Raw genomic sequence first — 16,611 nt, 5'->3', positions numbered from 1 at the left:
AGCTTTGGTAAAGTCAAGGAATAACACATCCACTGCTTTCCCCTCATCCACAGACCCAGTTATCTCCTCATAGAAGGCAGGTAGGTTAGTCAGGCATGACTTGCCCTTGGTGAATCCATGCTGACTGTTCCTGATCACTTTTCTCTCCTCTAAGTGCTTCAGAATTGATTCCTTGAGGTACGCTAAGTGCTGCATATGGTGTTCCAAGACGGAGGAGTGCTAGGCAAAGAAGGGCTCTACCTAACAAAGAGAGGGAAGAGCAAGATATTTACATCCGAGATGCACTAAGGATCCATATATGCACTAAGGGGACCATGCGTCTATGCTGATGACAGGTTCTGCTGATAACCATCCAAAGCAGTTTAGACCAATGTATGTTCATTTTCATCATCTGAGGCAGATGCCACCAGCAGAAGGTTGATTTTTCTTTTTGGTGGTTTGGGTTCTGTAGTTTCCCCATCAGAGTGTTGCTCTTTTCAGACTTCTGAAAGCATGCTCCACACCTCATCCCTCTCAGATTTTGGAAGGCACTTCAGATTCTTAAACTTTGGGTCGAGTGCTGTAGCTACCTTTAGAAATTTCATATTGGTATCTTCTTTGCTTTTTGTCAAATTTGCAGTGGAAGTGTTAAGATGAACAATGTGCTGCGTCATCATCCGAGACTGCTATAACATGAAGTATATGGCACAATGCGGATAAAACAGAGCAGGAGACATACAATTCTCCCCCAAGGAGTTCAGTTACAAATTTAATTAATCCATGGATGCATGTCCCCTGGAATGGTGGTTGAAGCATGAAGAAGGATATGAATCTTTTTAGTGCATCTGGCACATAAATATCTTGCAATGCCAGCTACAACAGTGCCATGTGAATGCCAGTTCTCGCTTTCAGGTGACGTAATTAAGAAGTGGGCAGCATTACCTGCCGTAAATGTAAACAAACTTATTTCTCTGAGCGATTTTCTGAACAGGAAGTAGGATTGAGTGGACTTGTAGGCTCTGAAGTTTTACATTGTTTTGTTTTTGAGTGCAGTTATGTAACAAAAAACCTACATTTGTAAGTTGCACTTTCATGATAAAGAGATTTCAATTCACCTCATACAAGTACTGTAGTGCAAAATACTATTTCTTTTATCATTTTTACAGCGCAAATATTTGTAATATAAAGTGAGCACTGTACACTTTGTATTCTGTGTTATAACTGAAAGAGATATATTTGAAAATGTAGAAAAACATCCAAAATATTTAATAAATTTCCGTTGGTATTCTATTGTTTAACTGTATGATTAATTGCGATTAATTTTTTTGAGTTAATCACGTGAGTTAACTGCGATTAATCGACAGCCCTAACTAGTATACTAAATTGATGAGCCTTATGAGTACCTGCATAGATTAGTCCATTTTGTAAGTACATATTGAAGCACATAACAGCAGACACTCTCGAAAAGGATTTATTAGGTACTCTGCATGTTCTGTATCATTTAAATATACATTTCCCCTTAGAGTGCAAAAGTGCATCCAAATGCTGAATGTCAGTTCTTTCATATTACAATTTTAATGACTCTCTCTTTTTTGCAAATTTTGGGTTATTTAACTGGGAGCAACTCTTATATTTTTCTCAGCTTGTAAGTACAGAGCTGATGAAAGGGGTCTGAATGAAGATACTGGAGTCTACATAGCTCTGTCCACAGTAGTAGAGCACAAATGGTGGCAGTGGAAGCTTTTCTACCAATTGAGGACTAAGGGACATTGGCAATCTTACCTCTAAAATGAGAAGATAATTTAATCTTCTCCCCCTTCTGTTCTTGGGCCTCTTTGCTGAGACTGCCAGCAAGGGCTGTGACTTTTCTGTGTGGTGTGGGTAGCTATGTACTAGATCGCTTCATAGCATTAAATGATGATCAGGGACTTACTGACACTACTAACCAGGGCCGGCTCCAGGCCCCAGCGTGCCAAGCGCGTGCTTGGGGCGGCATGCCACGGGGGGCGCTCTGCCGGTTGTCGGGAGGGCGGCAGGCGGTTCCAGTGGACCTCTCGCAGGCATGCCTGCGGAGGGTCCGTGCTGGTCCCACGGCTCCAGTGGAGCATCCGCAGGCACACCTGCGGGACGTCCATCGGAGCTGCGGGACCAGTGGACCCTCTGCAGGGACGCCTGCAGGAGGTCCACCGGAGCCGCGGGACCGGCGAGCGGCAGAGCGCCCTCCCGCGGCGTGCTGCCATGCTTGGGGCGGCGAAATGGCTAGAGCCGGCCCTGCTACTAACCTAGGTTGGATTAGAACCAATGGCACAATCTCGCTACTGGTGGTCTGAGCCAACCAATGCCCTGAAGAAGACAGACAGACATTCATGTGAAGTTGCAAAACTGAGATCCTTTTAAATGGTGCTGATGCACATCCTTGTCTTTTTATATTCATAGTTCTTTTGTCCTACGAATACACAAGACAACACTGTTTAGCCGTCTAGAGGAACTAGAGTCTATTTAAACATTTTAAATTTAACTTCACGTATATGGTGTAAGTTCTGTGCACATAAGTTTTGTTCACTATGTAACTGACATATAGTAAGTGCTAGTAGCTTTCAGACATGGATCTTCAAGCACTTTGTAAAGATGGGCATTTATTACACATGACGAAATGCAGGGAGATAGAGTTGAGTTGAATACCTCAGGTGAGTCATTGAGACAAGGTCAGAGTTGGCAGTGAACTCAAGTCTTTAAACATTATATCTTTTCTCTTGCTGTGTGTATCAAGAACTCTTGGCACAAAAAGATAGATTGGCTTTGCTACAGTAATGACTTACAGTAGTGAAGTAGTCTTTAAATATATTACGGTACAGGGTATTTCCCCAGGTAAGTGTGTATCAATAACAAAATCCTTTACATGAGTCCCAAGAATGTACTTCGAGCAGCAGTATTCTTTATACAAGTAAAGTATAAGGCAAAAGCTGGCAACGCAGACTTTGCAAGGTGGAACCCGTTTGGATCTTTTTGATTCTACACGTATTGTTGACTTTGCTGTATGTTCAGGGCCTGTGTGGTTTTAGGTTCTTTTTAGGTTTTAAAGGATGAGTGGGTATTACCTTGTAAATGGGGTTTTAAGTCTGGTCTACTTTAGTGTTTAATTGGCATGTCTGCTCTCTATCTTACTTAGCACTTTTGTTTGGCAGGGTATTCAATACAAAAATCTGGTCCCAACCCTAAGGAGCCTTGAATGGCAAAAGCAATGTTCAGTAAATGATTACATTTTATAACTTTGTCCTCCTAATAAAGAATTGTTGATATTATCTCAATAGTTTGTTGTATGCCTTCAAATGTTATCTCCAAATTAAAACTTCTCTTCATTCAAATAAGAAAAGACAGTGAGTACAGATAACTTTGGACAAGTCTGTACAAACTTTGGCAGTGTAAACATTGCTAGCTTACTATAGATTAATTTTTAAAAAATCATGCCATCCAGAAATTTATACGCATGCTCTATTAAAGTCTACTTTATGGGTTTTGGGTAGAACTAGAGAGAATCTCTCCTCCCTTCTCAGTGACACCCACTGGAAATTGTCCAAATTTTAAGCCAAATAACAAACCAGCGTTTTAAAGATTGGAAGACCCTTGGAGTGCATACTGTTGGCCAGCTGTTCACCAAAGGAACTTATTTCAAAATCAAAACTAATTGGCCAACTCTCCTACTGGTACCAATACCTTCAAGTTAGGCACTGTTTCTCAATTTTCTAGAAGAGTTATTCTTCTTTGAGTGCTTGCTCATCTTGATTTCATGCTAGGTGTGTGTATGTACTACATGCAGAGTTGCCAGAGATTTTTCCCCTCAGTGCTATCTGTAGGGCCCGCTGTAGTGCCCCCTGGAACCCCACACACATGTGCTGGTATAAGGGGCACCACCAGCTCTGCAACCTCCCGGTTTGTTCTTACTGCCCATGATGGCTGCTTGGAATGATCTTCTTGCTCTTGCAAGGCTTCCCTAACAGTGGTTTAGACTCTGATCTCTAGTGTGTATAGTTTTTGTAGTTAGCAAATTTAGTTACCAGTTAGTCTTGGTGCACATAATATAGATAGCAGTCCCAGCTGTAGAGAGACATCATCCCAGGGGCTATGCATCCCATGTACCTGCTGCGGCAAGCCCTTGCCTGTGAGTAATCCGCATTTGGCCTGTCTAAAGTGCTCAGGGAAGCTCATGTTAAGGAAAAGTGTAAGATCTGCAGGGGCTTCAGACTGTGGACTCAGAGAGACAGATATTCACTTGAAGGCTCTATTAATGGAGGCAGCCCTCAAGACCATCCTCGGAGCCATCTTGCTCCAAATCGGGGCCGAGCACTTCAGCCTGCATGCAAAGTGCTCCACCAGCACTATGCTCTTCCCGGCATCGTTCTCCATCCCCAGTGCTGAGGAAGCAGCACAGGAAATAGCGTGCTGAGAGAGGGCATTCTCCGGTGCCAAAGAGGGGAGCAACTGATGTAGTGAGACCCATGCCAGGCCACTCGTCCTCCCTAGAGCCACGGTTGGCTCTGGCAACTCTGCTTAAGCACTGAGCCTGGTTCAGGACCCGACTCCAGGGAGCGGTTGTGGTACCTTGCACTTGTGGGCCCCCTCAACTCCAGAGGCTTTCCAGGCTGCAAAGGACTTGATGTCTCTCCCAATACCGCCCACTCCCCAGGATCCTGTACCAGCCAGGGCTACCTTGCACAGAAAGGCACAAGGGGCGGAGCACTCCTTTGCAACAGCAGCCATAGTGGTGCCTTCCAGAAGAAAGCCCTCCATGGCCCCACGGCAACAGTCCCTGACCTGATATCAGTCACTAAACCCCCAGCACTGCCTGGAGGCAGAATCGGAGACCACGGAGGACCTGTACCCGGGAAACGGATCCTTCACCCGCCAAAGTAGTGCTGGTACCCATAGGTGTGGACTTTGTGTGCGCTCTGGGCTGCAGCCCCCCTATCAGCTCCTCCCAGCGCCTCCCTCCCGCTGCGACATGCAGGAGGTGCGGGGGGGAGTAGGTGGAGGAGTTGGGGGAGGGTGTGCTCGTGGAATCGGGTGGAGGCAGGAAGGGACAGGGATTTGGAGGAAGAGGTGGAGTGGGGGCGGGGTTTGGGGTGGAGCAGGCATTGAGCACCTCCGGGAAAGGACAAAGTCAGCACCTCTGATGGTACCTGACTTATGCACCAGACTTCAGTACAGGCCCTGCAGCCAGTGCTTGGCCATCAGGACATTGGCCCATCCAGTGGCAGTATTGGAATTCATGACGGTTTCCCCCGACTCCGGGCACCCTTCCCAGCAGTCAGACTCCGTCATGTCCAAAAGACGAGCCACTGCATCGTCCCAACTGGCACCAGACCCTGACTCTGGCACCAAAGTCACTGAAGTGGTCGCAATGGAGGTGGTACAGATGGAGAAGGAAGGACCAGCCCCTCCTGTGGCATTAGCTGCCTCCTCTTTGTCCCTAGATGAGGCAGTAGCAGGCCCTTCTAACCCACTCCTGCCAGATGATTTTAGGGCCCCTCAGGAGCTCCTGAAATGAGTCACCACAAAGTTGGGGCTGGAAGTAAAGGAGCTAAATGAGTCCATACACAGCCTGATTGATATCTTGGCCACAGTGGCTTCCTCCAGAATGGCCCTCCTAGTCAATGAGGTGGTGTTGGGACCAGTCAGGGCTCTGACAGATCCCTTCCTCTCTGTCCCTCACCTCAAAAAGAGCGGAAAAATAGTACTACATATGGGCCAATGTGTTTGAGTACATGTATTCACATCCCCTCATCCCCCAAGGTCCCTGGTAGTGTCAGCTGTGAACGAGAGGGACAGACAAGGTCAGGCCTCACCACCCCCAAAGAATAAAGAGGCTAAGACACTATATCTGTTCGGAAGAATGGTTTATTCCACAGGCAACCTTCAGCTCCATGTCTTTAACCAGCAGACATTGCTGGGGAAGTACGATTTTAACCTTTGAGACTCAGTGGCCAAGTTCAAGGACATCCTGCTGCAGGAGTTCATGGCCATCCTGGAGGAAGGCAAAACAGTGGCCTCCCTCCACACAGTTCTGGATGTGGCTGACTCTGCAGTCAGAACAATGGCATCGGAGATCACCATGAGGCACTGTTCGTGGCTCCAGTCACCAGGCCTTTCACACAAAGTGCAGCAGTTAGTCCAGGACCTCCCCTTTGAGGGTACCTCTCTGACCTCTGAGCAGATGGACTCCACAACTGCACTGCCTCAAAGACTCGAGAGCCATGCTCCACTCTCTAGGTCTGGACAAGCTCCTGGCCTCCAGGAAGCATTTCAGGCCTCAATAATAGCCTCCCAGGCAGGAATCCCGTAAGAGGGAAGGGCTATAAGAGCTGTCAGCCCCTACCTTCTACCTCAGTCTCAGTAGAGTGGGTCGACAGGGCTTTTGTGGGTACACCCGAGGATGGCATGCTAGATTCAATTCAGAATCCGTTCCCGTTTTTGGTTTTAGACTGCCTATCGCCCTTCTGCACTGTGTGATCCTGCATAACATTGGACCATTGGGTGCTCAGTACTGACACAGTGGAATACACCCTGAGTTTTTCATCTCTCCCTCCCACTCCCCAACCCCATCCCTCTTCAGGGACCTTTCTCACAAGCAACTTCTCATCCAGGGGCTGTAGAGGAAGTTCCAAGGTTTGAGAGGCAAGGGGTTTTACTCTCAATATTTCCTAATCTGGAAAGGTAAAGGGGCCCTGTGGCCCATCCTGGACCTGTGTCACCTCAACAAATATCTCAAGAAATGGAGGCCAGGGAGACCATGCAGAACCTCAGTCATTCCTTCCCTGGATCCAGGAGATTGGTACACTGCCCTCGTTTTTAAGGACACTTATTTCCACTTTCCACAGACACAGGAGATTCCTCTGGTCCATGGTGGGCCAGTGCCACTACCAGTTCACTGCGCTTCCTTCAGACCCATGGATTTTAACAAAGCATATGGTAGTGGTTGCAGCCTGCCTGAGATGTCAAGATGTACAAATCAACCTGTACCTTGACAATTGGCTGATCAAAGGCCACTTGTAGGCTCAGGTTCAGCCCAGCATTGGCATAGTATGGGCTACTTTTTGGACACTGGGCCTGTTAATAAACTCACAGAAATCGACACTAGTCCCGGTGCACAGAAGAAAGTTCATAGGGGCAGTGCTTGACTCCATGCAGGCCAAGGCCTACCTGCCAGAGGCCTGGTTCCAAACTGTCAGATCTTATCGCCCGTGTCAAAGATCACCCACTTATGACCACCTGGGTGTGCCTCAAACTGTTAGGTACGTGCTGCCATGTGACCAATGTGGTGTAGTACACGTGGCTGGCATCAGTCTGCTCACAGGCAAACACAACTTGGACTCAGTTCTCATGATTCCGTCAACCGTCTTAGCTTCTCTGATTTGGTGGGCAGAGCCGCGTTCAGTGATGAAAGGGGTGCCTTTCACTGCCCCATCCTTGACAGTAATCTTGGTTTCGCATTAATCAAACCTGGGGTGGGGAGCCAGCCTCAGTAGACTTGGAACCCAGGGTCTCTGGTCTCAGGAAGACCTCTCCCTGCCCATAAATGTCAGGGAACTCAGGGTGATGAACTTGGCCTACCAGGCACTTCTTCCTCTGCTCTCAGAAAGGCCATGCAGGTCTTGACGGACAATGTGGCCTCAATATTTTATGTCAGCAGACAAGGGGGAGCTCGCTCAGACCTGTGTCAAGAAGCCCTCCAACTGGGACTTCTGTGTGAACCACACTGTTTGTCTCGAGGTGGCACACCTCCCGGTAGACTGGAATACGTTGGTGGATCACGTCGCCACAAATGGTCTCTTCACCCAGACGTTGCCAGAATTATCTTCCAGAAGTGGGGGGACTCCCAACGTGAATCTGCTCAACACCAGACAGAACAGGAAATGCCACTGTGTTCTGTCTGATGTCTGGGCTCAGCAACGGCCCCCTGTCTGATGCGTTCCTGTCTCCTGGGCAGTCGGACTGCTGCATACTTTCCCACTGATTCCCTTGGTACACAAGGTGCTCCTAAAGATCAAGAGGAACAAGGCGAAGGTTATCATGATAGCTCCGATGCAGCCACGCCAGCACTGGTTCTGCATGCTTGTGGACCTCTCGGTAGCAACTCCACTAGAGCTCCTACCCTGTCTGGACTTGATTTTGCAAGACCGTGGCTGGTTGCTTCACTAGATCCTCGCTATACCTGACAGTGGCTTCTGCGCAGCTGAACCCTGAGAAGCAGACCTGCTCAGATTAGGTAGCAAGAAACCCTCCACCCAAGCTACCTGCTTGGTTAAGTGGAAACATTTCACTTGCTAGGCCTCTGAATGGAATTTTTTTCCATCTCTGTCTTCCCTGCAGTCCATCTTGGACTAATTGCTCCACCTGAAGCATCAGGGTGTAGCGCTGCCATGGGTCCAAGTTCACTTTACAGCCATCTCAGCCTTCCATCCTCCAGTCTAGGGCAGATCAGTCTTCTACCATGAGGAGATGATCAGGTTCTCAAAGGTTTGAAAAGATTCTACTCTCAAGTTTATGACCCGATTCCCCCATGGAATTTAAATCTGGTCCTGTCAAAGCTCACGGGGGGCTCTCCTTCAAGCTGTTGGCATCTTGTTCCTTATTGCTCCTTTGGTGGAAGGTCACCTTCCTGGTGACGATTATAACGGCCAGAAGGGTCTCCAAAATCAAAACCCTGACAGCAGGATACCCCCCCACCCTCCATATACGGTGTTCTTCAAAAACAAGGTCCAACTATGCCCCCACCCGGCCTTCCTCCCAAAGGTGGTGGTGCAGTTCTATAACAACCAGGACATTTTTCTGTCTGTGTTCTTTCCAAAGCCTCACAGCACCAATGAGGAATGTTGGCTACACACATTAGATGTTAGGCAGGCCATGGTCTTTTATATCTAAAGGTCTAAGCCCTTCCACAAGTCTGTGCAGCTTTTTGTAGCTATGGCGGACAGGAGAAAGGACTATCAGTGTTGTCTGAAAGACTCTCTTCCTGGATAACTGCCTACATCCAAGCTTGCTGTGAGCAGGTGAAGGTTCTGCCTCTGGCCATCATGAAGGGTCATTCCACAATAGCCGAGGCTTCATCAGCAGTATTCCTTGTTCAGAACATCAGCAGGGCTGTGACATAGGTGTCAATTCGTACCTTCATGTCCCACTATGCCATCACCCAACAGACCTGTGACAATACCAGTTTCAGAAGAGCAGTGTTGCAATCAGCCCATCCATGAACTCAGAGCTCACCTCCAGGGATATTGCTTGTCACCTAGCACGGAATCGACATAAGCAAGCACTTGAAGAAAAAATGGTTAATAACCTTTCGTAACTGTTTTTCCTCAAGATGTGTTGCTCGTGTCCATTCCATGACCCGCCCTCCTACCCCTCTGTCGGAGTTACGAGCAAGAAGGAAATGAGAGGGTGCAGAGCCAGTGACGCCTCTTGTACTGGTGCATGTGCATGAGGTCCAGGGGGCACTAGGGTCAGCCCTACAGATACCACTAAGGGAAAAGATCTCTGGAAACTGTGCACATGCACCAAGCATGGAATGGACACGAGCAATACATCTCAAACAACAACAGTTGCGGAAGGTTAGTAACCAGTTTTCTTTAACACAGAAACTAACTTAATAGAAGTAGTGGCTTTTGGAAGGTTGGAAACAAACAAATAAATAAATAAATACATTAAAAAAGATATAAATTTGTTAGGAAAGTTTTTTGCAGAGATGCCTATATATGATGAGGTGAGAGAAGGATTTGGATAGACGAATTACCTCAGGGCATTGGCTTTCCTCTGGAAAAGTGGACAAGCAATCTCAGTCTCCAAGAGAAATTTTCTTTAAGATACAATTTAAAATGGTACTTCACAGGAGTCAGATGGTATTTAACAAACATGATAGATTTGAATGGGGGATAAATGTTGGAGAAATTATGGTAAAAGAGGGGACTATATGTATATATAGTGGACATGTCCAGTCATTAGAGAATATTGAGATGTGATTAGTCACCAAATATTGCAATTTGTTTGGTAATACATATCCAACAGTCCTTTGGCAGTCCTCCTGGGGCTTCCTAGCAGAAATGGTCACACAAAAGGAAATGAAGAATCTTAGCCACTAGTAGGTACTACACTACTGATTAACCTCTCACTAGAAAAAGGAAAAATAGTCTAAAACTAGAGGAATGATTTTGTTTTTTTTAAAGAAGGCAGGTTATGAAAAAATCAATGCATCAATTTCATATCTAGCAAAACACACATGACAAACAGATGTTCGATATTTGGCTGCCATTTATTCAATACTCAAAGTACATTTGCCTGCAAAAATACCCAGCACACCTGTCTAATATTAGTGAATATTGATGTTTGATAATCACACTGTTTGATAAATGACTAGCCAGTTTCACTCAATTTAATTAATAAAACAGCCCTGGATGGTATAAAGACTCACTCTGCAATATGAATAAAACCCTGTTAAATAGAGAGATCTGATGATGAGAGTATTGTTTATTTTTTCTTAAAAGCTCACTGTTGCAATTATTGTTTTGCTTAATATTTATGACAATGATTTGTAAGCATGTTAAAATTTCCTAAATAGCTATACAGTACTAACAAAAAAAAAAAATCCCACGTTTTCTGTGCATAACTATAAACCATATACAGGTATTTAGCAAAGTATGTTTTTGCTTTAGTTGGTATGTAGAATTTTGTGGTCACAGAAATCATGTCTTTTTATATACATGGCATGTCCTGAATGGATACATTTTAATTACCTAATAATTTATCCCCATTCCCTTCCCCCAACAAACAGATGTATGAACTAAGCCTGCTTCGTCTTTTCTTTCTAGGGTTGACGTAACTGAAGTTCAGATAGCCATAATAATCCTCTTCTTGATGTCTGCATTTGGTGGAACTACTATGTGGGACTATAAGGTAAGTGTATCAAGCATTCAGACTTCCAGTTTTATCTGAAGCTGTCATGTGCAGGTGTGTTGATGTTTAGTAGTTGCTTTTCAAATCTTCTGTGTTCAGTTTGTTGTATTTGTTAAATCTTATTTTTTATTTCAATTTTAATACATACAAAAGTTGCTTTATATACTTATTATAGGGTGCCTGTTTCCATGTATTCAGTACTGTATCGCTTGGATGTGATGGTGTGGTTTCCTATGCATGAATTTAGAGCTACACAGAGGAAAAAGACCCCATCTGCCATATATAAACTTCAGGCCTGGAAAATACATTTTGATTATAGTTCAAAGGAATCTTATCCACCGTTTATATTTTTCATATGTAATAGTTTCTATTACACCCAATTTTTATATTTAATTATTCCTGTACCATAAATTTCTGCTCAAAATTATATTTTTTAAAGTAGACTATCTCAATTGTAAAACAAACTGTCCATTAAAATCTACAAATCCAATGGGCTAAATTTTGCTTTATGCTGATGTAAATATGGAGTAACTGTTAAAGTTAATAGAGCTGCACTGGATTTATACTGGTGTAAGAGCTGATCTGGCACCATAACTTTAAAATGTCTACCCAGCAGTGTTCTGGCATCAGTATATCGAAAAATATTTCCAGTCTATTTGAGGGAAAGGGGAACAGCTCATATATTTCATGTAGAATAGGACCATATAGGATTGAATGCAAATATTTTTAAAAGTTGGAAACAATTTCAGTGAAGCCTGCTGTATACTGGACTGTAGTTCCTATTCCTGGTGGTGTTTTCATCTGTATAATACACAGTGGTAGTTGATTGGAATAGATATTAATATCATGCAACATCACGTTAATTTTGCAGTCCGAATTATTTTGGTAATGTTTTATTGTACCTGACTCATTCATCAATCTGGCAGTTATGAAATGGCAAGCTTTTAGAGGGAAATGCTGTCTTAAACAGTTAGGTTTTCTTCTCCCCAAATAGCTTGTGTTCTCTTTCTGAAACTATTAAGATTGAAATGCAAACCGTGAGGTCTTTAGACTTCACAAACTTGGCTTAATGACTGTATATTCTTTTTGTGTTAATTGGTGGATTGTTTTGAGATGCAGGGGTCTCTCCCTTTGATTTTAACGTTAAAGAGAAAACAAGTCTGTCTCCAAAAATATGTAGTCCATGGTTTTAGAAAATTTATTGCTACTCTTTTTTTAACCCTTTGCTGCCTTGGAAGTTTTCTTGAAACTGCATTTGACTCTAAAAGGTAAATATTTTGTTAAATCTATATCTGGGTAATATACATAATGCAAAGATACATCATATGGCATATTATGTAACATAATCACAAAGCAGGCAGATGGAGTTTGCATTTCCTGTGGTGCTCCATTGTGCTGACCAATGAATTTAGAAAAAACTATCCTTTTTCCTCTGACACAGATTTCTGTGGAATCAAATTTGAAATAGTTAGCAAAAGTATAAAAAGAGCTTTTTAATGATGTTGCAAATACAGCTGAATTACAAGGGCAGAATTTAACCTCCTACTTCTCTAGGACTTAAACCCCAAAAAAAGGCATCTTAAGGGCAGGACTATACTCTGAAATTGTTGATTTGAGTATAAGTTTCAAGGAAAAGGGATAGTTAAAATAAAGCAATACAAATTGTTTTTGGAGTCTTCAGCAGCAGTTTAACTTTTTCCAAGGAACGATGTCCTTTAACTTTTTTTAAACATTTTTCTTGCAAGATCCCTTTGATAGACCTAAAACTGAAGACTTTTCCTGTTCTTGGAATAGTGGGTGGAGCATTATTTTCCTGTTCCAACTATTTCCATGTCATCTTTGGTGGTGGAGTTGGCAAAAATGGATCTACAATCGCAGTAAGCTATTTTAGAATTTAAACTGTATTCTAATATTGGGGTGGGGAAAAAGAGGAGGTTACTGTGTTGTCTGGTTTGTATGTTAAATTCTTACATTACAAAAAAGTTAGTACTTCTGACCATCTTACTGATTATTTAAGAAATCTAATACATTGATTCTACTGTTTGATATACCTTAATGCTGTCTGTAAAGCCATTAAATATATATGAATGAGACAGCTAATAAGAACTCAACTCCAGTGGTAATCCAAGTCATGTTTTCTGTATACCCTTGATTTGGGGTCTTGTACTGTCAGAGAAACTGCAATGAGGTTTGAGTTTATAAAATATAATGGGAAAGAAAAGTCAGTGCGAGTGCCCCTCCTGCACAGCAGCTCAGGACCTGATTTTTTTTCCTTTCAGACATGTTGAGTATATGTGACTTCATTTGGCTTTTAGTGCAAGTTGTGGTTGGTCAGCAGTCCTAAAAATTGGGCCCAAAAATTTATGGTATGATTCAGGTTATGATGAGAAACATTTTCTGCTTTGTGTGTTTCAGGGCACTAGTGTTCTTTCACCAGGCCTCCATATAGGACTAGTTATCACTTTGGCAATAATGATCTATAAAAAATCGACAACTGAGCTGTTTGAAAAGCACCCTTGCCTCTATGTCTTAACATTTGGATTTGTGAGTGCTAAGATCACACAAAAATTGGTGGTAAGGCATCTTGTTTGTTGTTGTTGGATGTGTGTATTTGGTACTTATGAAAGTGAGGAATATTGTAAACTCTCCCACTCAACTCTGCTAATATACCCTGTCGGTTATTGCAGAACCTCGACTACTACTACAACTAACTTAGGCCTATCAGAGACTGGCTGGAATTCACCAGGGGGACCTAACTGCCACTTGAGGTGGCCACGTTCAAAATTTAGTCCTCAAAACACAAGGTGCTTAAACTCCCTAGGCTCCTCACTTCCCACTGGTAAAGTTCCCTAGGTGCCTTAACTTTCACTGGAGGGAAATGGAGGCCGCCACCTCAGTCCTCCCAGCAGTGTGCAGTTTAGTATCTAACTTTCACCTGTGCCCCAGCAGGGTTCACAAACTAGATATTTACCCACTATCTCTTCTGTGGGATCCAATCCAGTAGATGTGCTCAGAGGCCTCTATAGAGCATAGCAACTGGATTGGGGCCTGCACAAAACAGCCTGAGGAGCAGGTGGTGATGACTCTGCCTGATCCAGAACTTGGTTCTCCCATGTCCCAGATGAGTGCCTTAATTACTGGACTATGGGGGTGTCTCAGTCTCTCTTGTTGAAACTGCTTCACTTTGTATAAAATAATTATTCATTGGGTCAAAGAGGGGGAGAATGCAATTTCATAACCCACTGGTTAGGGCACTAACCTATGACGCAAGAGACTCAAATTCAAGGCCATGTGCCACTATTTAATTAAATAGTCAAATATTTTGTACAAAGTGAAACAGCTTCAACAGGAGACATCAAGACCCATCCAAGAATATCCTATAGCCCAGTGGTTCAGGCATTCCTGCCTTAACTTTTTAATCTTTAGACTAGGGCATAGAGAGTTCTTGTAGACAACTGAAATTACAATGTTATGTTTATCTACTTTTTTTTTTCATTCGTAAGAGGGCAAGACTCACCAGACCGAGATCTGCCTTACCCAGACAGGAAACCAAAAACTCAACAAGCTCGTTAGCATTAATCTGGATATAAATATTGGAGGACTTTTGTCTTGTGACTCTTTTTGTATGGGTACAGACTCTGAATATTCCAGGTGTCTTAACAAACCTTCACTATATAGCTAAACAGCAAAGTATTTGCTTTGAGTTGAGAAGCAACTACTTGGCTTACAGTAAGCATGGCACAGACTCACTGTTTAGACTTCACAAGTGCATACAGAGCAGAGAAACAAGGAAGGACTGGATCCAGAAGGCACATTAAGACTGTTTTGAAGGTGTGCAAGAACTTGTAAACACAGCTAGTTACCAGTCAGAAGGGGAGAAGGCCTTTGGGAAGGAAGAGCTGTATGTGCAGTTGTAACATAGCTGGACTGGATCCAAAGGTAGCTTTTTCTACTTAATGGAAGTCTTTGTAGCTAACACATTGACCGCAGTAACATATAGGATCAGTCAGTGTCACTGTTTTGTCGTCTAGTCACATGAGCTTCATGGTGGCATCACTTCCTTTGAGTGGTGAGGGGAGAAACTTGCATACTTATGCTTCTTTTGTGTAAAGAGGTTCTAGGGGTAACAGCAATGCTGAAACTAATTGAGCAGCAAGCAGGCATGTATTAGAGAGGCAGAGGAGACAGGGTGAGCCAAAAGCAGATTTTGTGGTGGTGGTCTTGGGCTCACCCAAAAGACCTTGCTAAATAGTAACAGAGCTTAAAGTAACTTTAAATAGAAAATGTCCTTATTAAAACCCCCAGTTTTTTATTAGTCAATTGAACAGGTTGACTGTCCCTTTTAAGAGCATTATTTATTGGTACTGTTCCTTAATTTAAATATTTGTTACCATAATAGTTCATATTCTCAAAGTAAATTTTTCATTGATGCCAAATGTCAAACTTTGTAGCTATATTGAATCTTGTTTTATGTAGGTGGCCCACATGACCAAAAGTGAGCTCTATCTTCAAGATACTGCATTTATTGGGCCAGGTCTTCTATTTTTGGACCAGTACTTCAACAGTTTTATTGATGAATATATTGTTCTATGGATAGCGTTGGTAAGCATTTGTTTTAAACTTTAATTTACAAATCCACTGAAACAGTGTTAAATATTTATTTTCATATGGAAGCCTATATAAGGGGCAGGTTGACAACTCAGTCCCTCTTTTCCAATGTCATCATTTAAACTAGTTGTTTCCAGTGCCGTAACAAGGGCAAGGTGAGTGAGGCACTTGCCTGGGGCAAGCAAAACGGAGGGGCGCAGCTCTACCGCAGTCGGCAGCACTTAAGCGGCAGCTCTACTGTCACCGCTTCTTCGGTGGCAATTTGGCAGCGGGTACCTGAGTCCCTCTTGGAGGGAAGGACCTGCTGCCGAATTGCTGCCTCCACTTCATTCATTATTCAGCAGCGGGTCCTTCTTTCTGAGAGGGAATCAGGAACCCGCCGTCAAAGAACCTGGAGCCAGCCCTTGCCTCGGTCATAAAAATTCCTTGCTATGGCTCTGGTTGTTTCTTGGCACCCAATACAGTAGTAGCTATTCTCTACAATACATGGGGCTGAAGTTTAGGAAAAAAGAAAATTATGGAGACTCATGCCATGAATTCAGGCTTTTGCTTTGATGTAAATGTTAACTTGAATTTAGCAGAGTAATTTAATCATTCATGCAGATCGAAAGCTTTGTTAGCAGTGGAAATATAAATACATGGTTAATTTGCAATAATGGTTTTTAAAAGTCAAACTGAAGTTAAAAACTTGTAAATTAAGATGGCTTCTAAGTTAGCTGAGTATAAATTTAATCACTTAAATACCTTTTTAAAACTACCAACCCAAAAATAGATGGGATAAACAAAGATATTCTTAAAATAAATGAACATGAGGGCAGAGCTATACGGTAGACCTTTTGGTTTCAAAGCTTTTTTTGTAACATGAATTTGTTTTTGTTTATTTTTAGGTCATATCTTTGTTTGATTTGCTGAGATACTCCACTGGTGTATGCATGCAGATTGCTGCTCACCTTCACATACATGTCTTCAGAATTTCATCACTTCAAGCTCCTGAACAGGTTCAAAACCATACTGACTGACTAGTAGTTCAAGCAGAAGAGGAGAAGCAATTAGGGGAATAATGAATGAAGTAGATCCCCT

At 43.3% G+C, this 16,611-nt stretch overlaps 1 protein-coding gene across 3 annotated transcripts in view; it reads left to right on the top strand.

Annotated features, from left to right (window-relative positions):
• The window catches only part of CHPT1 (choline phosphotransferase 1), a 39,499-nt gene that overhangs the window by 18,443 nt on the left and 4,445 nt on the right, over positions 1 to 16,611 (top strand). For all 3 annotated transcript variants that reach the window (XM_032781949.2, XM_032781950.2, XM_032781951.2), the window contains 5 exons: positions 10,839 to 10,923; positions 12,669 to 12,800; positions 13,339 to 13,497; positions 15,400 to 15,525; positions 16,419 to 16,529. In XM_032781949.2, the coding sequence (XP_032637840.1) occupies positions 10,839 to 10,923; positions 12,669 to 12,800; positions 13,339 to 13,497; positions 15,400 to 15,525; positions 16,419 to 16,529 (613 nt within the window). The remainder of the gene's footprint in view (positions 1 to 10,838; positions 10,924 to 12,668; positions 12,801 to 13,338; positions 13,498 to 15,399; positions 15,526 to 16,418; positions 16,530 to 16,611) is intronic.

This window comes from Chelonoidis abingdonii, chromosome 1, assembly GCF_003597395.2.
Source record: "Chelonoidis abingdonii isolate Lonesome George chromosome 1, CheloAbing_2.0, whole genome shotgun sequence".
Lineage (NCBI taxonomy): Eukaryota > Metazoa > Chordata > Testudines > Testudinidae > Chelonoidis > Chelonoidis abingdonii.
Note: the sequence above shows the minus strand (reverse complement) of the source record. Positions and strands in the feature narration are given on the sequence as shown.